Consider the following 24,180-nt stretch of genomic DNA (forward strand, 5'->3'; position numbering starts at 1 on the left):
ATGATGGGCTGCAATTGAATTTTAAATTTTATTTTGTGTATGTCAGCGTGCATGCATATGAACAAATGCCACAGTATACATGTAGAGGTGAGAGAACCATCTGAGGAATTTGGTTCCTTTCACCCTGTGAACTACAAGAATTAAACTCAGGTCATTCGGTGTGGCAGCAAGCACCCTCCTCTGCTCAGCTATCTCATAAGCCCTCCTAGAATTTTCTTAAACTTGTTATATTTCTGTTATATAGAGCAAGCACACTAATTATACAAAATCTTACTTATTTGAGTGATTTGTTATATAATCTTAAATAGTTCCTACTGAAATGTTTTTCTATTCTAAAAAGAAATCCAAGAATAATATATTTAGCCAGGCATGATGGTTCAAGCCTCTCTTTAATCCCAGCACCTGGAGACCAGTCTGATCTATAAAGAGAGTTCCAGGACAGCCAGGGCTACACAAAGAAACTCTGTCTCAGGGAAAAAAAAAAAAAGACATTCATATAAAGAACAACAAAAACTTAAGCAAATTAATTTTTAAAAAAGATTTACTTATTATGTATACAGTACACATTAGATCACATTGTGGATGGTTGTGAGCTACCATATGGATGCTAGGAATTGAACTCACAATCTCTAGAAAAGCAGTCAGTGCTCTTAACTGCTAAGCCATCTCTCCAGCCCAAGCAAACTAATTTTATGACTCCTTTTCCAAAACTTTCTCTTTTTTTAATTAATTTATTTATTATTGTGTATATAATGCTCTGCCTGCATGTACACTTGCAGGCCAGAAGAGTATCAGATCACATCGTAGATGGTTGTGAGCCACCATGTGGTTGCTGGGAATTGAACTCATGACCTCTGGAAGAGCAGTCAGTGTTCTTAACCTCTGAGCCATCTCTCCAGCCCTCCAAAACTTTCTTAGACTATATAAATCAAAAGAAAGAAGGATGGGAAAATGTTCTCCTACAATGTCAAAGATCAAAAAGTTCAGGGAATATGGTGGCCACTGGCTTAATCTTTTGAATCTTCCTGAACCTTTACATAAGAAAGCAATGCTAACAAAACAAATGCTCACAAACATCTATCACAAAATTAAGTGGTTAGGGTTTAAAAGTTTAGCTCTGTGGTAGAATATAGCTCAATACCCACACTGCAAAAAAAAAAAAAAAACACAGAACAAACAAACAAACAAAACAAAACAAAAAATGAAGGGGGCACAATTAAAAACTTTAATTTTGCTAGGTACGCTACCTGTAATCCCAGCACTCATGAGGCAAAGGCAAGAGAATCAGAAGTTCAAGGCCAGCTTGATCTACACACTCCCAGATCAACCAGAGATATAAAAAACAAAGCCAGGCAAGGTAGTGCACACCTGTAATCCCTGGTAGCCCTGGCTGGCCTAGAACTCACTGTGTAGACCAGGCTGTCCTCAAACTCACGAAGATCTGCTTGCCTCCACCTCCCAAGGTGTTGGGATTAAAGGCGTGCGCCACCACTGGCCAGCTCCTAAGATTCTTGACTCATCTGTGACAGGACCTCAAAGACGACTAGGGACCTTGGTTTCTTCTATGCTTCCTGGCTTAAGAAAATAAGAACCTTACAGTGCCCTGGTGCTCCCCATCAGAGGCATCCACAGAGGTAGACTAACTCCTTTAGAACTACAAGGCAAAATAAACCTTATTTTTAAATAATGGTAGGTATTTCACTACAGGGTAAGCTTACTAACAAACAGAATCACAGGTTAGAAAAAAAGTTTAGCAAAATAAAATCACCTGAAGTAGTCTTCTCTGAGGACAACCCAGCAACATGGAATTTACACAAGAAATAGTGGGCATTGTAGTTTTCATACATTGTTTACTAATACATACTTTGTATGAATAAAATTATGAATATCAAACCAAAAAAATATGAGATAAAACTTGATACCTGAATATCTTTCCTGACTGTTTTAGCTTTGCTCTCGGCAACCTTCTTCCTAAATTCAAGAAGAACTTCTTTACAGTCCTCCAGATGAATCTCAGGCTCCCAGGTGTCATCATCAGACGTATATCCTTTCCATCGAACTTTATAAAGGTTCTTACCCTGTAGCACAAATTAAAACACAGACATATTACTGATTAAAATTTCAAAGCCATTCAGCTGCTGAGAACTTAAAAACAGCATCAAAGTGAACATTAACACCAGTTGAAAATAGGCATCTTCACCTCTTGAGGCCAGTAGCTTATGAGGAAGGAGAGGCCATTAGCTTTTTTTTTTTTTAAAGACTTATGAGGGGAGAGGGTATCGAGCTTTAATCTCAGCACTCAGGAGGCAGGGGCAGGTGGATCTCTGTGAGTTCAAGGCCAGCCTGGTCTACAGGGCTAGTTCTAGGATAGCCAAGGCTACACAAAGAAACCCTGGGGAGGAAGAAGAGGAAAGAAACAAAGACTTGCCAGGTAGCAGTGGCCCAAACCTTTAATCCCCGCACTTGGGGTAGGGGAGAGCAGAAGCAGGTGGATCTCTAAATTTGAGGCTGGCCTCATCTACAGAGAGCCTAGCGTTGCACAGAGAAACCCTGTCTTAAAAAACCAACCACACACACGCACCCTCAAAAAACTAAGACTGATGTCTTTTTCTGATTATAAAGCAATATATACATTCATAAAAGCAATGTTGTTGTTTTTTTTTTTTCCAAGACAGGGTTTCTCTTTGTAGCCCTGGATATCGGGGGAACTCTCTCTGTAGACCAGGCTGGCCTTGAACTCACAGAGATCATCTGTCTGCCTCTGCCTCTATAAAGCTGTGTACCACCACTGTCTGGCTTGTTTAGATTTTAAAAAATAAAATGAAAATAAAGCAGTGGTACATAAAATTCTCAACCACAGGATCAGTAAAATTTAAAAGGGAGTTGGGGAACAGCAAAATGGCTCAGCAAGTAAAGGTGCTTCTGGCATAAACTTGACAACCTGAGTCAAGAGCCCCAGACACCACACTAAAAGGGAGGGCTGACTTCGACAACAGAACGGCAGATGGGGGAAGATGTGGCTAATAGTTAAGAGCAGTCTGCTGGCCCTGCCCTTTCAGGACCAGAATGTGGCTGCCAGCACTAGCTCACCATCAGCTGCAGCTGCAGGGACCCAGCCCCCTCTGCTGTTCTCCAAAGGCATCCACATCCACAGACAAATGATAAATATTTTAAAACAAAAGCATGGGGCTGCAGTGCAGAGATGGCTCAGTGGTTAAGAGCACAGACTGTTCTTCCAGAGAACCCAAGTTCAAATCCCAGCACCCACTTGGCAACTCACAACTGTCTGTCACTCCAATTCCAGGGGATCCGATACCCTCACAACAACATAAGTGCAAGCAAACACAAATGCACATAAAATAAATAAATATTTAAAAATAAATGAATAATTAATTAGTTAAGTAAAATCAAGTAAAGTTTGCTGCTGGGTATGGTCATACACACCTACAGTTCTTTGAAAAGAAGCAGATGTAACAACTTCTGGAGTCTGAGGCAAGCCTGTTTCATAGTAAATGTCATGCAATCCTGGGCTACACTGTGAGAACTGTGTCTCAAACACAAACAAGAAACCCAAAACACAGCAAATGCACTTACTGCTCTTGCAGAGGACCTGCACCTGGGCTTGACTCCCTGTACCCACATGGATGCTCACAGCGCCTGTAATTCAGTCCTACGGGATACAGCACTTTAACTGACCTCTCTACACAAGGTACATATGATGCGCATACATATACTCAGACAAAACATACACATAAAATAAAGATCTAAAAAAATACGCATACATATACAAAGTAGGCATTCAAACAAATCTAATAACATGGGCTTCATAAAATGCTTTGCAAAATGCGATACACCGTTTAAACATTTACTTTCAATAGCTTAATCTTTACAACAGCCTATGAAGATACTATTACTCCTTCTATAGCTGAATAAGCAATTAGTCAAAGATCACAGAGCAGTAGCTCAACTGAAACTCAGAGATCTGCCTGGCTCTGCCTCCTGAGTGCTGGGATTAAACAAGTGTGCCACCACACCAAGCTTAAATTTCTCTTTTTTTTTTTTAAAGATATGGAGGTCATGAATTTGAAAGAGAGCAAGGAGGGGTATATAGGAGGGTTTGAGGGAGAAAAGAAAAAGGGAAAGAGGCATGATTATATTATAATCTCAAAAATAAAAAATGTACCCCCAAACTGAAGCCGGAAGCTAGAGCAACCATTAAAGCTGCTTATTGCTCTTAGCGAAGAGCCTAGTCTGGTTCCCAGAATCCGTGTCTAGCCATTCACAAGTGCAGGCCCAGTGTGAGTATGGGAGTGCCAAAGCAGCAGGTAGGCCTGAGAGGACAAGCTCAGCCTGGGACCTTGCCTTTCTCCTTGAGACTGGGTCCCTTGTCTAACCCTGCACAATAGGAGAATACTGTCTCCATCTCCCAACAGGAACACTGGCTTTACAAACTGGCAACTGGCTTTATATGGGCTCTGGGGATTTGAATCCTGGCCCTTTCTCTCTGGCTCCATAATAGCAACACCGGATTTCAATAATTTAGCTCCCCCTTGACAAGAGAATTTTCCTGTGTCAGTATAGCTGCTTTAAGCCAGCCTGGACTTGAGGGAGATCCTACCTCAAAAAACAGGGGTTGTGGGAGTAGGGGATACAGGGGGGAGCCTGGAGCCATGTCTGTGTGGTTAAGAGCACTGGTTGCACACCCGGAGGATTTGGGATCCATTTCCAGCACCCATGTGGCAGCTCACAGACATCTGTAACTCCAGTTCCAAGAGACTCCAATGCCCTCTTCTCAGGGCATGAATGTGGTGCACAGACAGACATACAGGCTGAACACCCATACACATAAAATAAAGGCTAAAAATTTTTCTTTAAGATGGGCATGGTGGTGCACGCCTTTAATCCGAGCACTTGGGAGGCAGAGGCAGGTGGATTTCTGTGAGTTCGAGGCCAGCCTGGTCTACAAAGCCAGTTCAGGACAGCCAAGGCTACACAGAGAAACCCTGGGGTAGAGGTAGGGAGTAGGAAAAAAAAACCACCATCAGGCCTGAAGTTGGTGGCCCACGTCTTTAATCCAGCATCTGTGAGGCAGAGGCAGGCAGATTTCTGAGTTTTAAGGCCATCCTGGTCTACACACTGAAACCCTGACTCAAAACAACAACAGGGGCTGGGGAGATGGCAAAGAGATTAAGAGCACTGGTTGCTCTTCCAAAGGTCTTGAGTTCAATTCCCAGCAACCACATGGTGGCTCACACGGGGCCCTCTTCTGGACTGCAGGTGTACACGCAGATAGAGCACTCATATGCATTAAATTAAAAACAACAACAAATCCAAACAAACAGAAAAGGAGCTCTCAGAGAAAGGCACCAATTAAAAAAAAGTCTAGCATCAAGCCAACATAGCACATGGTACACAGCAGTGGATTAAAAAAGTCTGTCAATGGATAAAGAATTAACAGATGAAAGATAGCATATGGCCGATAACAACCACCAGAAACAAACCATCATGTAGGCATGATACCTATCTACTGCCCTTACTTCTCCTTTTTCCAAACCCACATTTCATCCACTCATTTAAGAATCCGAGGGCTGGGGCTAGAGCTCGGCGGTAAAGCTCTTGCCTAGCACGTATGAGACCCTGGGTTCAGTTCAGTCCTCAGTATCAGAGAACAGCAGAAAAAAAGAAATTGGCATATGCAGTTACCAGGCTAGGTTATCAGTGATTCAAACAAAAACCACATCCGCGGATTAAAAGAACCCACAATCCGGAGCAGAAAAGACAAATGCATAGAGAGACAATGACTTAAATAGAGGTCTCCACAGAGCATGAGTACAGAAGAGAGAAAGCAACCTTGTTCTGCAAGGCTCAGGAAGGGGGCGGGGTGAGCTCACCAACGAATAAACCCCCAGGCCTGGAAGAATTTCTCCCGGGGATAACGGTCTCAGCATGGAGTATGGTTAAGTGCCCAAGCATGACGTGCTAAGATTCTCCATTCAAGCTTACTCTAATCACTGAGTTAACAATCACAAGACGCGCAGAGGAGGAAGGGATGACACTTGGGTTTCGGAAACCTGCACCGTCCCAACCACTCCGGTGTAGTTTGGGGTTTTACTGTGAGGACAAATGGTTGCTGCTGAATTTAACTCGTGGAGCCTTTCCCGCTTTTAGAAAACACTAGGAGAAGGGACTACGACGGCTCGTATGCTTTCCACCGGTCCTTGCTAACGGAGAGCAACAGCCCGAGCCGTAGGCTCGAACGCTGAAGGCCACGGAAGTCTCCCGCCAGCTGCCGCGCATCCGAAGAGCCTCAAAACACTACGTGCCGCTGCTTCGTCTTTTCTGTCAAAACGACGCTTCAAACTCCCCTAAGCATCCACCCTGCACACACGCGGCCAGGGTCCTTCCCGAGACGTCACTCCGCGCTGCTCGCCCGACATGCCCGCCTGGCGCTCGCCGACCCGCACCGTCCTCCCTGCCCGCACCGTCCCCGAGGGCCGCGCATCCCCCACATACTCCCTCGCACTTCATGTCCAGGATCTTCTCCACCTCGAACACGTCCTCCCCATCCTCCTCGCTGTCCCCAACCGCCTCCGTCCCTTTAGTGGCTGGGTCCTTCTCTTCGCCCGCGGCCCCAGCTCCTCCTTCGGCCTCGGGAGACCCGCCAGTGCTGTAGGGAACTGACATAACTAGCGCGCCCACACTCAAGATTCCCTCAGCCGCCGCCGGCGCCGCCGCCATCACAGACGGTGTGCAAACCGACGGGAAAAACCGCCCGCGCCGCGCCGCGAGACAGCTCCGCGCGCCCGCCGCCCCGCCCTCATCCGCTTCAGCGGCGTGACTCGACCGTGAGGAAAGCCAGCCAATTGTGGGGCTCCGAGATCCGGATTGGCACCCAGGGCAACCAATCACGCAGAGGCTCCCCCTCCCCCACCCCCCCTCACCCCCCCACCTCCCCCAGCCCTGGAGAGTCTACGGGAAGTGGGTGGGCGGGTCGAAGGGCTCGCTTAGGAAGAACGCAGCCGGGGGGCTGGCGGGTGGGGTAAGAGCGGAAGGGTTCCCCCGGGGACAATGCGAGGGGCGGTCCTAGCGCGTAACCTCCCGGCGCCCGGGTAGCCGGCCGCCTGAGGAGAGCTGCTTTTTTGGTTTAATCCGAGTGTTGGCTTCCCAGGGATCTGAGAAAGCGACCCTCGGTGTTTATCAGAGCCGCCTGAGCGGAATGGCTGCCCAAGAATTCTTTCGTATGGTTTTGGCTGGCTCATAACGTATCATTGATCGAACCAGTTAAATACAGACCATAGGGATGTTTCATTTTAACGAGTAGCGTTTAAAGCCGGGGGCCTGGGAGACGATGGTTTAGCAGATTGAGGACCTGAGGTTGATGTCCAAGGATCCCACATAGTGAACGAGAGAATTGACCCCAAAGTGCCTTCTGTCGTCCTCCAGCACTGAAGAGACTGAGACTGAAGGATTTTTTGAAGAATTTAAGGTCGACCTACACAGCAAGACGCTATCAAATAATAATTTATCAGACTTAAACTATTGGGCCTTGAATGTAGTTGGAGTGACGAGCATTTGCATGGCAGGTGAAGATGGGAGGCTTGGCTCCAGTAACTCAGTAAAAGTTGGTTCTCTCCTTCCGAAAATGGAGCTCAGGTTGTCTGGCTTGGCGGTTCTTGGGCTATAGTTAATTAACTGGATCATTCACACCTGATATGCCTGCCGAAACCATTTATGTGTTTGTTCCCAAGTTCTCTTGATTTTTATTGAGTTGAAAATAGCAGAACCGCTCTTTTTCCGGTTCTCCCGTCTGGAGCAACCATGAGCAGCGAAGTCTCCCCCACCCGCTGTACGGGGCGGTGCGGGTTTGTCCTGCGCGGGAACCAGCACAAATGCCGGAAGTTTCTGGAGACGGTGGAGCTGCAGATCAGCCTGAAGAGCTATGACCCTCAGAAGTACAAACGCTTCTCGGCCACCGTCAGGCTCGAGTCCACTCCTCGCCCCAAATTTTCGGTCCTGGGGAACCAGCGGCACTGTGATGAGGCCAAGGCCGTGGATATCCACCACATGGACATGGGGCGCCTAAGAAACTTAATAGGAACAAGAAGTTGTTAAAAAATCTTAAAGATCCTATGTATCCTGGGTCCAGGCTTAAACAAGGCTGGCAAGTTCCCCTTCCTGCTGACACACAATGAAAAAACATGGTGGCCAGAGTTGATGAGGTGAAATCCACCATCAAGTTCCAGATGAAGAATATGCTGTGTCTGGCTCTTCTAGTTGGCCACGTGAAAATGACTGATGATGAGCTGGTCTACAACATCCACCTGACTGTCAATTTCTTGGTGTCCTTGCTCAAGAAGAACTGGCAAAATATCCGGGCTTTGTACATTAAGAGCTCCATGGGCAAGCCCCAGCGTCTGTACTAGGATGCCCCAATAAACCTTAGCGCTACTCCCCAAAAAAATAAAATATCAGAGCCATGTGGGGTTGATGCAAGAGAAATTTGAATAATATTGACTCTATGAAGGATTTACTAATAAACTTGCCTCCAGACTTGTTAGAAACTCTAGGAAAGAACTTTTTGTGCCAAAATAGAAGTTTTGCGTTACTGAGAAAGTTTCTGCCAATGTTTGTGCACTAAAATTGACTTCCAATTAGACTCCATTCCCACAACAAAAGGATACACCCGTAGCTTACAAGTAGCCATTAAGCCTATCCCCTTATTAAAAAAAACATGCCCCTAAGGGGCAGCTCAGTGGCTGAGTCCCAAGTCACAACTGTCATTAAGTCCTAGCTTGCCATCAAGTCCCCTGTGCCTTTGCCAGAAAAAGCATAATTCTGCCAGGTAGGCAAGATGACTCCGGGTAACAACCATTTGAAAAGAACAACACTGGCGTGTATATACTTAGAAATAATTCTGACAATATTCTTGCTCTGTAAATCTCACATCTGCCTGAGTGACGAGACTTTCAGCCTTCTTTCTGTTTAAATTGTTCCAAGAGTAACCTGAGCTGGGACCTGAATGAGATTTAAGAATAATAAGCCAGCATGCCTATTATCTCAGCAATCAGTGAGGCAGAGGCAGGTGGAGCTCTATGAGTTCGAGGCCAGCCTGGTCTACAAATCAAGTCCAAAACAGCCAAAGCTACACCGAGAAACCCTGTCTCAGAAAAACAACAAAACAAAAATTCATCTTTAATAGATTATATTAATACATGATATCAGATGTAAATGGAAGACATCATAGATAAATATAGCAACATGTATCAAAGAATGACCTAATAAAGTGATTTGCTCATAGTCAACTGATAATTGTTCAATGCTCATATAATACCGTTAGGGAAATTATCTTTCTTGCTGTGGTTTTCTTTGTTTCTTCTTTATTTTATTAATTAATTAATTTATTTATTTATTTTGGTTTTTGAGACAGGGTTTCTCTGTGTAGCCTTGGCTATCCTGGACTCACTTTGTAGACCAGGCTGGCCTCGAACTCACAGCGATCCACCTGTCTCTGCCTCCCGAGTGCTGGGATTAAAGGCATGTGCCACCACGGCCGGCTTTTTTTTTTGGTTTTTTTTTTTTTTTGGTTTTTTGAGACAGGGTTTCTCTATGTTATCCTGGCTGTTCTGAACTTGATTTGTAGACCAGGCTGGCCTTGAATTTACAGAAATCCACCTGCCTTTGCCTCCCAGGTGCTGGGATTAAAGGTGGCTAAAATAATCTCTTGTACTCAGAGACTGGAACTTTTTGCTGGACCTCATACCAGAGTTGTTAATCTGATGCCCTCTTCTGGCCTCTGAGGGTACCAGGCCATACATGTGGTACACGGACCTACATGCAGGCAAAATATCCCTATACAGAAAATGAAAGGGGGTGGGAGGCTGACAAACCCAGAATATGGACTATCTATTTGGGCAGGTAAAATTGTTTCTTCACAGGACAAAAATGAAAGATTTACAGATTTATTAAAACATAGCAATATGCTTATTTACTTGTTTGGAGACAGGGTCTTGCTATGTAGCTCAAGATGGCCTGGAACAACTTACTTCATAGCCTAGGCTAGCCTCAAACGGCAATCCTCCTGCCTTTAGTTTCCAAGTGTTAGGGTTACAGGTATACACCACTAGGTCTTATCTTTGTTTGGGGTATTCAATTTGTAAAACAAAACAAAACAAAACAAAAAACTGTCTTAGAAAGATAGCACTCTGGGGCTGGAGAGATGGCTCAGAGATTAAGAACACTGACTACTCTTCCAGAGGTCCTGAGTTCAATTCCCAGCAACCACATGGTGGCTCACAACTTTCTATACTGTGATCTAATGCCTTCTTCTGGCCTGCGGGTATAAATGCAGACAGTACTGTATTCATAATAATAAATAAATCTTTGAAATAAAGAAAGATAGCACTCTCCAGGCAGTGGTAGTGCACACCTTCAAGGCCAGCCTGGTCTACAGAGAGTTCTAGGACAGCCAGGGTGACACAGAGAAAACCTGTCTTGAAAAACAAAAACAAATGCCAGGCGTGGTGGCGTACGCCTTTAATCCCAGCACTTGGGAGGCAGAGGCAGGCGGATCGCTGTGAGGTCGAGGCCAGCCTGGTCTACAAAGTGAGTCCAGGATGGCCAAGGCTACACAGAGAAACCCTGTCTCAAAAAAACAAAACCAAAAAAAAAGAAAAGAAAAAGAAAACAAACAAAAAAGACCACTGTAATGAAATAAGTATGAATACTACAGATGAATTTCATTATTTTTATTTTTATTATTATTGTAGATATTGCCACTATCTGTGTGAGGCCACCAGCAACTTTGTGGAGTCCTTTGTTGTTGTTGTTGTTGTTGTTGTTGTTGTTGTTGTTGTTTTTTGTTTTTCGAGATAGGGTTTCTCTGTGTAGCCTTGGCTGGCCTGGAATCCAGCATGGAGTCCTTTCATTTCATCTTCATGTGGACTCTGGAGATTGAACTCAAGTCTCCAGGCTTTCATGCTCAGTGTCTTTACTCATTGAGCTATTGTACAGGCCTGCTCAAGTTTTTCCATTCATCCATATCCAAATCCTCAGGCAGGGAAGAGGCTAAGCCTCATTGCCACAGTATGTTCCTGCTGCACCTACGTGCTGCTGGCTCCACCTCCTGGGTTGGTCTCTGAGTCACACTGGATGATCAAGGAAAGAGGGTCCCTCCAGGGTGAAAGAGGGTCCCTCCGGGGTGAAAGAGGGTCCCTCCAGGAGGAAATATGGCCTTGCAGGCAGCAGGGAGGTCTAGCTTCTGATGGACTGAGCCTCAAACAGCTGTGCAGAAGGCTGCCTAGAGTTTTGCTGTTGTGATTTTGTTTTTGTTTTTCAAGACAGGGTTTCTCTGTGTAGCCTTGGCTATCCTGGACTTGCTTTTTAGACCAGGCTGGCCCCAAACTCACAGAGATCCTCCACCTCCCAAGTGCTGGGATTAAAGGTATGCACCACCACGCCCAGCCAAAGGCTGCTTAGAGTAAAACATGTTCCTCATAACAAACCCAGATCCAGTCTACATGTTTCTTGAAGGAACGCCTCACCATTGCAACTGCAGTCCGTATTGTGCACTGTTGACAGCATTCAATAATGCAAGACGTTCCGAGTTTGCCAAGACTGTCTTGTGACTCGAGTTATGCAAAGGTAAAGCTCCCTCAGAAAAACACAGAAAAGCTCTATAAATCACAGCAAACAACCACCGTTTTCTACAACGATTCAATTTCTTCAATGTCTAAGTACCTCTAAAACAACTACTTCATTCTGATGTTTGTCTTCGATACAATGACTCTACTAATTTTTTCCCTTTAAATTCCTGAATATATCTCCCCTGTTCGAATAAATGACAGCTTGTCTAGCTTGGGACTCATGACTTTGCAAGTGTTTCTCACTTCCTTATTTGCTGTTAACCAATTTTCCTCTGCATACTTGTCCTTGGTGTTTTGTTTGTTTTTAGCTTCCCACCTAACAGGAGTCCCATTCTGCCATGACAGGCTAGTACAGGAAAACCAGTGAAAAAGGAAGCAGGAAGCCAGGTGTGCTGGTGCCGGCCTGTAATCCCAGCACTGGAGAGGGCAGAAGCAGGAGGATGGCTGTGAGTTCGAGGCCAGCCTGGTCTACAAAGTGAATCCAGGACAGCCAGGGCTGCACAGAGAAACCCTGTCTTGAAAAACCAAAAAAAAAAAAAAAAAGGCAAGGAAATTCTGAACTAAGAGTAAGTCCTGGGTTCTAGGTGAATATTGAAGAGAACAAGAATACGTGTGAATATGCACAAGACAATTTATTTTTTAAAACTGTTTACACAAGGTCTTTACACAAAGGGCTAGAGCACTGGCCTAAAGTGGAAGTTCTGCTAACTTTTCTCTTGCTATAACAAATACCTTAGAGAAACTTTTTTTTTTCCAAGTTTGGACCAGGCAGCCATGGCATACACCTTTAATCCCAGCACTTGGAAGGCATAGGCAGGTAGATTTCTAAATTCAAGGCTAACCTGGTCTACAGATCAAGTTCCAGGACAGCCTGGGCTACACGGAAAAACAACAACACCCACCAGTGGTTAAGAGCACTGGCTGCTGTTCCTGAGGTCCTGAGTTCAATTCCCAAAAACCACATGGTGGCTCACAACCATCTGTAGTGAAATCTGATTCCCTTTTCTGGTGTGCATGAAGACAGACACTCATATACATACAAGTAATTTTTTTTTTTTTTTGGTTTTTTGAGACAGGGTCTCTCTATGTAGCCTTGGCTGTCCTGGACTTGCTTTGTAGCCCAGGTTGGCCTTGAACTCACAGAGATCTGCCTGCTTCTGCCTCCCAAGTGCTGGGATTAAAGGCATGTGCCACCACACTGGTAAATAAATTAAAAAAAAAAAAAAAAGAAAGAAAGAAAAGCCGGGTATGATGGCGCATGCCTTTAATCCCAGCACTCGGGAGGCAGGCAGAGGCAGAGGCAGGTGGATCACTATGAGTTCGAGGCCAGCCTGGTCTACAAAGGCAGTTTAGGACAGCCAGGGCTAATACAGGGAGATCCCGTCTCAAAAAAAAAAAAAAAAAAGAAAAGAAAAGAAAAAGAAAAAAGGAACCAGGTGCGATGGTCTACAAAGCAAAAGTCCAGAACAGCCAAGGCTACACAGATTAAACTCTGTCTCGAAAAGATGATGACGATGATGATGATGATGAAGGTTTTTATGGCCCATTGTTTTAAGAAGTTTCCAATTATGTATAGCAAATTCTCTTTTGTAACACCTTTAACTTTTAGGTCCTTTCCTACTAGAGAGAGAGGGCCAAATTTCAATGTTTCAAGCTGATTTAAATGATTCCTATGTATTGTTTTTAAAATTTATCTGTATTACCTGTAGGCCAGGCTAGCAATCAATTAAGACACAGACACTTGCTATATTTTAAAATAGCCTTAGTTAACCTGGGGCAGGGCAGATATCAATCCTCTAAACTACCTCCCATAGTGGGGCCGGCATGGGATCCCTGTCTCAATGCTACGCCATCTGTTTTCAATAACTTCTATCAAGCTACCTCCCATCCATAATCCCAAATACGTGGTAATGTTTTTTCTCTGGGCTGGATTCTCTGTGTTCCGTGTGCCTCTCCTCTAGCTAATCCATGGCGGCCTTTCTCTCTTCCCTTCAGGTCTCTCTTCTTTCCTCTTGTGGCCGTCTTTCTTTCCAGGCCTATGTGGTGGTTCGGCGATCCACTTGACACACGGATTTGTTCCATCTGGTTTTCTATTTTAAGTGATGGTTTACTTTGCGTTTGATTTAAAATTCTGTTCATTATAATGTAAAGTATTTCCATAGCTCAAAGTCCATGCTGGGGAACACTATGCCTTAGGAAACTCCTGTTCACTCCGTGTGAGGCAGGGCAGCCAAATATGCTTCAGTCCAAGGTCAGGGGCCTCCACAGGTTCTAGGCTTGTGGTGAGACAAAACATTATGGCAGACAGTAGGTGGCACAGGAGAGCAGCTTTACCTCAGGACAGACAGGAAGTGGAGAGTAAAAGCAAGCATAAGGGACAGTACAGCCTGGTCTACCAAGCAAGTCCAGGACAGCCAAGGCTACACAGAGAAACCCTGTCTCAGAAAAAAGAGAGAGAGAGAGAGAGAGAGAGAGAGAGAGAGAGAGAGAGAGAGAGGTGGTACAGCCTTCAAAGGCACCCCTCCATCGATCTACTTCTTTTAACCAGGCCCTCCCTCCTGCTTTCCAGCATTTTCCAACAAAGGCATCATATGAGAAACTCATCAAGGGATTACTCCAATGCTTCGGTCGAAGCCCCCAGGATGTAATCATTTCCCGACGGCTAAAAATCTGTTTGTTGACAACCAAGCTCCCAATATATGAGCCGAAGGACATTTCCTAGTCAAACCAAATGTAACAATAAAAAAAAGGCAGCTCACTGTGGATCATAGTCCTACGTGTAAAATTTCCAAACCTAGGAAATGTCTAGGAGGTGAAATAGCAGAAAACTCAGTTGACCTTTGGTTTGATTGATTGATTTTTAGAATGTGACAAGAAAAATGAGATCCGTGGAAGAACTCCATGCAAGCAGTGCATCTGCAGACACAAGAGGAAGCGTGTGTGCCACGTAAGACTGTCTAGGGAGCAGGGGCCCTAGACACTGAACACAGCCACTAGCCAGACCAACACCCTCCTGTCCTGCTCAACCTCTCAACCTTCCGCTGGGCTCCTGGAGGGAAGACGCCATGAGCCCACCCCCTAGACACTGAAACAGTCTCTAATATTACAGTTTTTTTTTTACAGCTTTTATTGTTGTTAAATGCTTAATCAATCTTGCTTCTATTTATTTTAAAGGGTCTGATAACTTAAAAACAAACCCAAACAAAACTAATCAGACGTCATTATTGGTAGCTCTTACTGTTTGATTATTTTCTACATGGATATATGGGAAAGGTGGCAGGGCAGTGGTGGTGCATGCCTTTATCCCCAGCACTCTGGTTTACAGAGTGAGTGCTAGGACAGCCAGGGCTACACAGATAAACCCTGTCTTGAAAAAACAAAAACAACAACAACAACAACAAAAGAAACACGAGAAAGGTTTAAAACGCAGTTTCACTGGATTCAGCCTTGATTGTAGTGTAGAACTCGGTGAAGAGAAGTGTTGGCTTGGGGCTGCAGCCCCAGAAGTTGCTTTGTGGCCGACTCCCAGTCTTTACCCAGCTCAAGCCTCTGGCAGATAGATGGGTACTGTCCTTCGGTTCTTCTGGCCCATTCACTTGCTTTCTTTATGTTCTCAAAAGCCCATGGAAAATTCCTAGATTTAAAAAAAAAAAAGTTTCTATTGGTTCAGAATATGTGAAAGGTAATGTGCTACTAGATCTATAGCATTGTATTGGATAAAATGATCCTCTCAAAAATGAAGATTTTTCACTTGGGAGGCAGAGGTAGGCGGATCACTGTGAGTTTGAGGCCAGCTTGGTCTACAAAGCGAGTCCAGCATAGCCAAGGGTATACAGAGAAGCCCTGTCTCAAAAAAACAAAAAAACAAAAAACAAAAAAAACCCCAGATTTTAATATAAGCAATTCTTGAAATCTGAATAAAGTTCTTCCCACCTGCCATGGGGATTTTGAAGTTACTCAGTACATTTCTTACCTTCCTTACTTCCCAGCTCCCACTGTGAACAGCAGCCATCACCTCCCACACCCTCTACCTCAGGAGAGCTGCAGCTTTTTCCTGCCTCTTTATATTTGTTTCTTATTGCTCTTTTTCCAGCATTCCTGATGCCCAGTTTCGATGTCCATTCACTGTTTGGGAGTTTTCTTTTCTTTGTTTGTTTGCTTGTTTGTTTTTTGAGACAGAGTTTCTCTTTGTAACCCCACTTTGTATACCAGGCTGGCCTCAAACTCACAGAGCTCCACTTGCCTGTGCCACCATGCCTGGCTTTTTTTCTTTTCTTTTAAAGTTTTATTTATTTTTATTTTATGTGCATTGGTGTTTTGCCTGCATGTATGGCTGTAGGAGGATGTCAGATCCCCTGGAGTTACAGACAGTTGTGAGCTGTTATGTGGATTCTGGGACTTGAACCTGGGTCCTTAAGAACAGTCAGTGCTCCAGCCTATCCGGGAGTTTTCTTTCTTCTTCCTTTTTGTTTTGTTTTGTTTGTTTGTTTGTTTTTGTTTCTGTTGTTGTTGTTTTTTTCAAGACAGGGTTTCTCTGTATAATAGCCTTAGCTGTCCCGAACTCACTTTGTAGACCAGGCTGGCCTCAAACTCACAGCGATCCACCTGCCTCTGCCTCCCAAGTGCTAGGATTAAAGACGTGAGCCTCCATCCTAGGTTTTGTCTGGGAATTTTCAACTTGCTCCAGATACTTGAAGAACACCTAAGAATCAGCTGTAAAGAGCTACATCCCAGCCTTTACACCAAAGTTTTAAAATGTAATTTAATGTATTAGTGTGTGTGTGTGTGTGTGTGTGTGTGTGTGTGTGTGTGTGTGTGTTGCCTATGTAAGAAAGCTATAAACTTACTGTGAACTATGGATTGGGCAGAATGTGTGTTCTTCCCACAAAGTAGGTGTGCTGAATAGGTTTGTTTGTTTGGTTGGTTGGTTGGTTGGTTTTTTCGAGACAGGGTCTTTCTGTTTTAGCTTTGGCGATCTTGGACTCACTTTGTAGACCAGGCTGGCCTCAAACTCACAGCAATCCGCCTGCCTCTGCTTCCCAAGTGCTAGGATTAAAGGCGTGCGCCACCACTGCCAGCTTGTTTGTTTGTTTTTTAATTGATTTACCTTTATTTTATAAGCATTGGTGTTTTGCTTATATGTATGTCTATGAGCGCCAGATCTTGGAGTTATAGACAAGTGTGAGCTGCCATGTGGGTGCTGGGATTTGAACCTGGGTCCTCTGGAAAAGCAGTCAGTACTCTTAACCGCTGAGCCATCTCTTCAGGCCCTGTGCTGAACAGTTTTATGCCAACTTGACACAAGCTACAATCCTCTGAGAGGAGGCAACTTCAGTTAAAACGACTCCATAAGATCAGGCTGTAGCAGGGTGCTAGAGAGATAGCGCATCGGTTAAGAGCATTGACTGTTCTTCCAGAGGATCCAGGTTAAATTCCAAGCACCCACATGGCAGCTTACAACTGTCTGTACTCCAAGATGTTACACCTTCACACAGACATACGTGGAGGCAAAACACCGATGCACATAAATTTAAAAATTACTAAAAAAAAGATCAGACTGTAGGCAAGTCTATAGGGCATTTTTGTTTGTTTCTTTGTTTGTTTGTTTTTCAATACAAGGTTTCTCTGTGTAGCCTCTGCTGGCCTAGACTCGCATTGTAGACCAGGCTGGCCTCGAACTCACAGGGATCCACCTGCCTCTGCCTCTGCCTCCCGAGTGCTGAGATTAAAGGCGTGCGCCACCACTGCCCAGCATATAGGGCATTTTTTAAAATGAATGATGGATGGGGTGAATGCCCAGCCCACTGTGGGTGGGGCCATCCCTGGGCTGGTAGCCCTGGGGTCTATAAGAAAGCCGACTGTGCAAGCCATGAGGAGCAAGCCAGCAAGCAGCACCCCTCCAAGGCCTCTGCGTCAGCTCCTGCCTCCAGGCTCCTGCCCTGACTTCCTCTGGTGATGAACTGGGATGTGGAAGTGTAAGCAAAATAAATTCTTTCCACCCAAGTAGCTTCGGTCATAGTGTTTTATCACAGCAATAGTAACCCTGACTGAGACAGTGGCCTTCTAGAAAGAGTTACATAAGCCGTGTTAAAGGAATGTACCTGAAGCGAGGACATGGAGTGACTGTCTTTGCATGTGTCCACATTCTCTCTGTGGGAAAGGCAAAGGCCTGGGAGGAATATGCGTGCCTCCTTTTACCTGACCAAAGATGGTAAGACATAACACCAGCTGTACTTCCTGCTGGACTTGTTTCTGCTTAAGGTAACTGTAAACATTACCTCATGTTTTGTTTGCTTTAATAATGATTAAAAGTGCTTTGTTTGGCCGGGTATGGTGGCGCATGCCTTTAATCCCAGAACTCGAGAGGCAGAGGCAAGTGGATTGCTGTGAGTTCGAGGCTAGCCTGGTCTACAAAGTGAGTCTAGGACAGCCAAGGCTATACAGAGAGACCCTGACTAAACAAACAAACAAACAAACAAAAAGGGGGCTTTGTTTGCACTATTCTTTTGTTTTGAAGACAGGGTCTCTCTGTATAGCCCTGGCTGTCCTGGAACTCTGCTCTGTAGACCAGGCTGGCCTCAGAATTCAGTGATCCACTTGCCTCTACCTCCCCAGTGCTGGGATTAAAGGTATGCCATTACTGCTTGGCTTGTTTACAATACTCTTGAGCTGCAATGCCCTACACACAGGTCTTAGAACTTCCTTCAGTCCTCAGAGACAGCCTTGCTGGCCGCAGGGCAGGCCCAGCCTGTGTGTGTGTGTGTGTGTGTGTGTGTGTGTGTGTGTGTGTGTGTGTTCAGGACGGCAGGATTGAGCCCAGGTCCCAGTTCTCACTAGGCAAGTGCTCTGTCACTAAGATACAGTCTCAGCTTTCCTTTCTGACATTATTTAAATACTTAGATCCAGGGTGGGCACGTGGCTCCCACTTGTGTTCTTTGGGACAGACCAGGAATCGTACTGAGGCTCTTCTAAAAGCACAGATGGATAACATACTCTAGTGTGGAACAGCAAGCCGGGAACCCACAAAGTTATGCTCTGATATCGGTATACACATGCAGTCTGAGGTTTAAAAAAAAATCTCATGTAAGTCATCCTTCTACCAGGACTTTCGGGCAAGCTGTAACCTGTGAACAAATTCTCTCTTAAGATTAGCATATGCAGCCGGGCAACGGTGGCACAGAGGCAGGCGGATCTCTGTGAGTTCGAGGCCAGCCTGGTCTACAAAGTGAGTCCAGGACAGCTAAGGCTACACAGAGAGACCCTGTCTCAAAAATCCAAAAACCAAACCAAACCAAACCAAACCAACCAACCAACCAACGAAACAAAAAGGTTAGCATATGCAGCCAGACATGGTGGCGCACACCTTTAATCCCAGCACTTGGGAGGCAGAGGCAGGTGGATCTCTGTGAGTTCAAGGCCAGCCTGGTCTACAAAATGAGTCCAGGATAGCCAGGACTAAAAGAGAAACTCTGTCTCAAACAAAACAAAACAAAACAAAACCAAAAACAACGAAAAGATTAGCATATGTAAACCAGGCATGGTGGCGCAACCTGTAATCCCAGCAGGGAGGCAGAAACAGGACTGCTGCAAAATTGAAATCGATCTCATTTGGCGTAGCACGTTGGAAACCAGCCTGTGGGAGCTGGTCTCAAAAGCAAACAAAATATGAGGAAAAACTACTGGAAAAAGTCTTCAAGTTTCTTAGCAGGACATTAAAGCACCTGGAAACGAAGGCATCATCCATCTTTGTCAGTGATTTGGCAACCATTCCTTCTTCTTCCAACTTGGTGTGAAGAAACTGCAGTACCAGCAAGGTGGCAATCAGGTCTAGGAGAAGGTCTCTTCCTTTTGTTCCTGAAAAAGCAAAGCTCTCCTTTATTTTTTGGGGTGGTTTGAAGGAGCAATGTCCCCTGGGCTCAGTCATGTATTTGAACATTTGGTTCCCAGATGGTATAGCTGTTTGGGGTGAGGGGGGTGTGGGGTGTTGGGTGTGGACGGTTATGGACAAGGAGTCTTACTGGAGAAAGCAGTTCACTAGCAGTGGGACATGAGAGCTTATAGCCTCCTTCTATTCTGTTTCCATGGTATGACATGGTGTGAAGCCTCCTCCTATTCTGGTTCCATGGATGATATGGTGTGAGCAGCCAGCGCCCTACTCAAGCCACCTGCTGCCGCGCCATCCCTGCCGATGTGGATCCTAACACTCTGGAGCTGAGAGCCAAAATAAAAATTTCTTCCTTACGTTGCTTCTGGTATTTTTTTTTTAAGGCTTATCTATTCATTTTATGTATATGAGTGCTCTGTCTTGCACGTCAGAAGACAGCATCAGATTTCAGTATTGGTGGTTGTGAGCCACCATGTGGTTGCCGGGAATCAAACTCAGGATTTCTGGAAGAGGACAGTGCTTTTAACTGCTGAGCCATTTCTCCAGCCCTGTTTCTGGTACTTTAAGCAAAGGAAAAAAAAAAAAGGTAATTAATTAATGCCCTCTGTGTCTCAAATTGCCTGTGTATTAAAGTTCCACTGAAGAACTGCACATATATTAAGCCACGTGTGGTCACTCATGACTATAATCCCAGCACCTGGGAGGCTAAGACAGGAGGATTGCCATGAGTTCATGGCCAGCCTGAGCAACATAGTGCATTCTAGGCCAGCCTGTGCTCCAGAGCCAGACCCTGTCTGAAAACAAAAACAAACACCCAACATAATTATTCTACAATTGAATCATAATACGTAAAACTCTATAATATTCCAGAATTATGAGCCAATACATTTAGGTTGTGCAAGCCAACAAAACCAACTCTGTATGCTCGAAAAGTCCTTAATTAGCCTCTTATTTCAATAGAAATTGTGAACAATCAGAACATGTATGCCTGTCACACTCTACTGACAGCTCTTTGGACACCGAGCTCCACTCAGAAACTCTCACCCCACCATTTGCTGTCTACAATAACCAGGGAGGCATGGAGTATGAGGAAGAACTTTTAGTTTCTAAGTTCTTGCTACAAACACCCAACAGATAAACAACAGACTTATCTGACTATATCAACATGTCAAACTCATTCCGGCTTATCAGTAGCTGATAAATCCAAACCAGAATATTTTAAAGCTAAGGATAGGTGGTAGTGGTCACTGAGCGGGGGTTACATGCAGGTGTGAGCCACCATGTTGATGCTGGGACCTTAATTCAGGTCCTCTGCAAAAGCAGGAAGCATTCTTCCCCACTGTGTAGCCTTGGCTGTCCTGGACTCACTCTGTAGATCAGGCTGGCCTCCAACTTCCAGAGATCCACTTGCCTCTGCCTCCCAAGTGTTGGGATTAAAGGCGTGTGCCACCACTGCCTGGCATAGTAAGCATTCTTGTTTGTTTGTTTGTTTTTTGAGACGGGGTTTATCTGTATAACAGCTCTGGCTGTCCTGGAACTCCATCTGTAGACCAGGCTGGCCTCGAACTCACGGAGACCCACCTGCCTCTGCCTCCCAAGTGTTGGGATTAAAGGCGTGTGCCACCATGCCCGGCTCTGTTTACTCATTTTTTAATTGTGTATATACACTGTGTATGGGAGGGGCACATGTATGCTACAGTGTGCATGTGGAAGTCAGAGGACAACTTTTACAGAGTCAGTTCTCTCCTTCCATCCTTACATGGACTCTAGCGAGAGTATCAGACTTGGACATCAAGTGCCTTTAGCCATTGAGCCATCTTGTTAGCCCAAATGTTATTTTGAAAGTCATTTTCAGAAGGCTCATTAAAGAAGACTCATTTTTCTGGGTGGTGGTAGTGCATGCCTTTAATCTCAGCACTCAGGAGGTTGGAGGCAGGTAGATCTTTGAGAGTTCGAGGTCAGCTTGGTTTACAGGGGAAGTTCCAGGACAGCCAAGGCTACACAGAGAAACCCTGTCCTGAAAAACAAACAAACCAACAGAATTTTTAGGGCTTGGAATCTAACTCTAGGAGTGGAGTACCTGCCTACCATACATGAAACCCTGCATTAAAAAAAAACAAAAACAAAAACCAAAAAACTAAGCCAGGCGTGGTGGCGCATGCCTTTAATCCCAGCACTCGGGAGGCAGAGGCAGGAGGATCACTGTGAGTTCGAGGCCAGCCGGGTCTACAAAGTGAGTCCAGGACAGCCAAGGCTACACAGAGAGACCCTGTCTCGAAAAATAAAAACAGAAACAAAACACAAAAACAAACAAACAAACAAAACCCCCAACCAACCAACCAAACAAACAAAAAACAAAACCAAACTAAAACAAAACTCAATTTGGTCAGTTGTGGTGGTGCACATCTGCACCCCTACATGTAGGGGGCTTCAGTAGAAGGGTCTGGCTGTGTAGCTTGGGCTATCTAATGAGACTGTGTCTCAGGAAAGAATCTCTACAATCTTTAATGAAACCCCAAGTCTGATTTAATATGCAACACACACACACACACCACAGTGTACACACACGTAATATTGACCCAGAACATCTCAGTCTAGTGCATGAAGACTGACCTCAAGATATCATGAAAACATAGAGAGGCAGACAGATCCAAGACCAAAGAGGCTGTAACTCATTTGGGCTTTAATGGCCAAGCTGCAAGACCAAGTTGGATGTTCCCAGCCTGGGTCAAAACGGAGTAGTCAGTTTCCAGCCTAGAATAGAAGTGGCTTAGAGAGAATGTTCTTGGGTTATCTTAGGCTAATATCAAAGAGAAGGGCACATTCCCAGAGCTAAGGTTTGTCTGTGAACCTCAACAAAGTGATGGGTGATGGGTTTGCATATTTTTAGTATGTTGGGAAACAATGCAAGAAAAACCTATGAGGAAAACAAAACAAAATCAACAAAAGAGGCTGGGTGTGGTGCATGCTTTTAATCCCAGCACTCAGAGAGGCAGAGGCAGGTGGATCACTGTGAGTTCGAGGCCAGCCTGGTCTACAAAGTGAGTCCGGGACAGCCAAGGCTACACAAAGAAACCTTGTCTTGAAAATACAAAAATCAACAAAAAAGGAAAACTAATGAGGACGGTTTTAGTTGGGTACAGGTCTTTGGGAACGGGGGTTTTGAAGTGTCGAAGGGCAAAAGATAGGTGAGTGACAAACAGACCAACTCAGGGGAATTTTGAGTCTGGTTTGTCTCTGTTTGTCACTCGCTTATCTTTACCAACCAATGCTTCAAAAACTCCCAACCCCAAGGACCTATACCTGACGAGACCGTCACGACAGACTAGTCTTGGGGGCTATAAGTTGGGGATAGCAGAAGGCATGCCACACCGAACCTATGCATGAACGGTACCTTTTAGCTGTCTCTGTTTTGTTTTTAAAGATTTGCTTATTTTTGTGTGTATGGAATGTTTTGCCTGCAGGTATATATGTGTACTACATGTGTGAAGTGTTTTCGGAGGCCAGTAGAGGACATGGAATCCCCTGGGACTGGAGTGTGAGACCTCCAGTGTGAGGTGCTATGTGGGGTGTTGGTAAACAAACAAACAAACAAACCCAGGTTCTCTGCAAGAGCCACAAGAGTTTTTAACTGCTAGGCCATCTCTCCGCCCTCCACAGGGTCTTACTCTGCAGCTCAGGCTGACTCAGGCCATGGCAACCTTCCAGCTTCAACATCCCCAAGTGCTGGGATACAGGCATGAGCCACCATGCATGGTGCATTCTTCCTCATGTCTGAATAAAGTTTTGCTTTGTATAGTACTGATCTTTCTTTCTTTCTTTTTTTTCAAGATAGGCTTTCTTTGTGTAGCCATGGCTGTGCTGGAACTCCTCTGTAGACCGGGCTGGCCTGAAATTCAGAGATCTGCCAGTCTCTGCCTCCTGAGTCCTGGGATTAAAGGGCTGCGCCACCACTGCCTGACCTAATTTTCTTTTTTCCTACATGGATGGGCATCTAGATTAGTTTCATATCTTGGATATTATGAACTGTGCCATAGTAAACATGGACAGGAGAGGATCTCTGTGATATGCAGACTTGGCTTCCCTCAGACAAATGCTCAGGAGTGGTATAACTGAATTATATAACAATTCTATTTTTAGAAAGCACCAGGCTGGAGAGATGGCTCAGTGGTTCAGAGAATTCACTGTTCTTCCAAAGGTCCCGAGTTCAATTCCCAGCACCCACACGGCAGCTCACAACTGTCTGATGCTGTTTTTCTGGTGTTAGATGTAATGTAGACAAAGTATCCATACACATTAAATAAATAAACAAATCTTAAAAAAAAAAAAAAGTGCCAACGTCCCAAAGTAAATCACTATATGGAACAGAACGTCCCTGGTGGCCTGTAGGTACATATGTTGTGAGGTTTTTTTTTGTTTTTTGTTTTGCTGTTTTTCTGTTTTGTTTTGTTTTGTTTTGTTTCTCCAGACAGGGTTTCCCTGTATGGCCTTGGCTGCCCTGGACTGTCTTTGTAGATCAGGCTGGGCTTGCTCACAGAGATCCACCTGACTCTGCCTTCGTGTGTGCTGGGATTGCAATGTGTGCCACCGCACCCTGCTGAGCATGTTAAATTGAGCTGTTGGATATTGTTACTACTGGCTGGATGTGGCTAT

At 44.9% G+C, this 24,180-nt stretch overlaps 2 protein-coding genes and 1 pseudogene across 9 annotated transcripts in view; 1 reads left to right on the forward strand and 2 right to left on the reverse strand.

Annotated features, from left to right (window-relative positions):
- Positions 1 to 6,870, reverse strand: part of MPHOSPH8 (M-phase phosphoprotein 8) — a 54,324-nt gene extending 47,454 nt beyond the window's left edge. Inside the window, exons 1-2 of one of the 2 annotated variants that reach the window (XM_084767254.1) lie at positions 6,514 to 6,790; positions 1,923 to 2,078 (exon numbers count right to left, since the gene is read on the reverse strand). In XM_084767254.1, the coding sequence (XP_084623380.1) occupies positions 1,923 to 2,078; positions 6,514 to 6,738 (381 nt within the window). In that variant the 5' untranslated portion in view covers positions 6,739 to 6,790. Of the gene's footprint in view, positions 1 to 1,922; positions 2,079 to 6,513 lie in introns of both variants that reach the window. The other variant, XM_084767255.1, reaches the window with a different exon arrangement.
- A 139-nt stretch (positions 6,871 to 7,009) lies between these two features.
- LOC311589726 (large ribosomal subunit protein uL1-like) lies at positions 7,010 to 9,184 on the forward strand (annotated as a pseudogene). The gene has a single exon. The product of its transcript is annotated as a large ribosomal subunit protein uL1-like (transcript).
- Positions 9,185 to 14,143: 4,959 nt separating this feature from the next.
- The window catches only part of PARP4 (poly(ADP-ribose) polymerase family member 4), a 117,562-nt gene continuing 107,525 nt past the window's right edge, over positions 14,144 to 24,180 (reverse strand). For 4 of the 6 annotated variants that reach the window (XM_084767237.1, XM_084767239.1, XM_084767236.1 and 1 more), the window contains 2 exons: positions 19,364 to 19,496; positions 14,144 to 15,276 (listed from right to left, as the gene is read on the reverse strand). In XM_084767237.1, coding sequence (XP_084623363.1) covers positions 15,084 to 15,276; positions 19,364 to 19,496 — 326 coding nt within the window. In that variant the 3' untranslated portion in view covers positions 14,144 to 15,083. The remainder of the gene's footprint in view (positions 15,277 to 19,363; positions 19,497 to 24,180) is intronic. The other 2 variants (XM_084767235.1, XM_084767240.1) reach the window with 2 other exon arrangements.

Source organism: Acomys minous (genome assembly GCF_964271855.1).
Source record: "Acomys minous genome assembly, chromosome: 18".
Taxonomy (NCBI): domain Eukaryota; kingdom Metazoa; phylum Chordata; class Mammalia; order Rodentia; family Muridae; genus Acomys; species Acomys minous.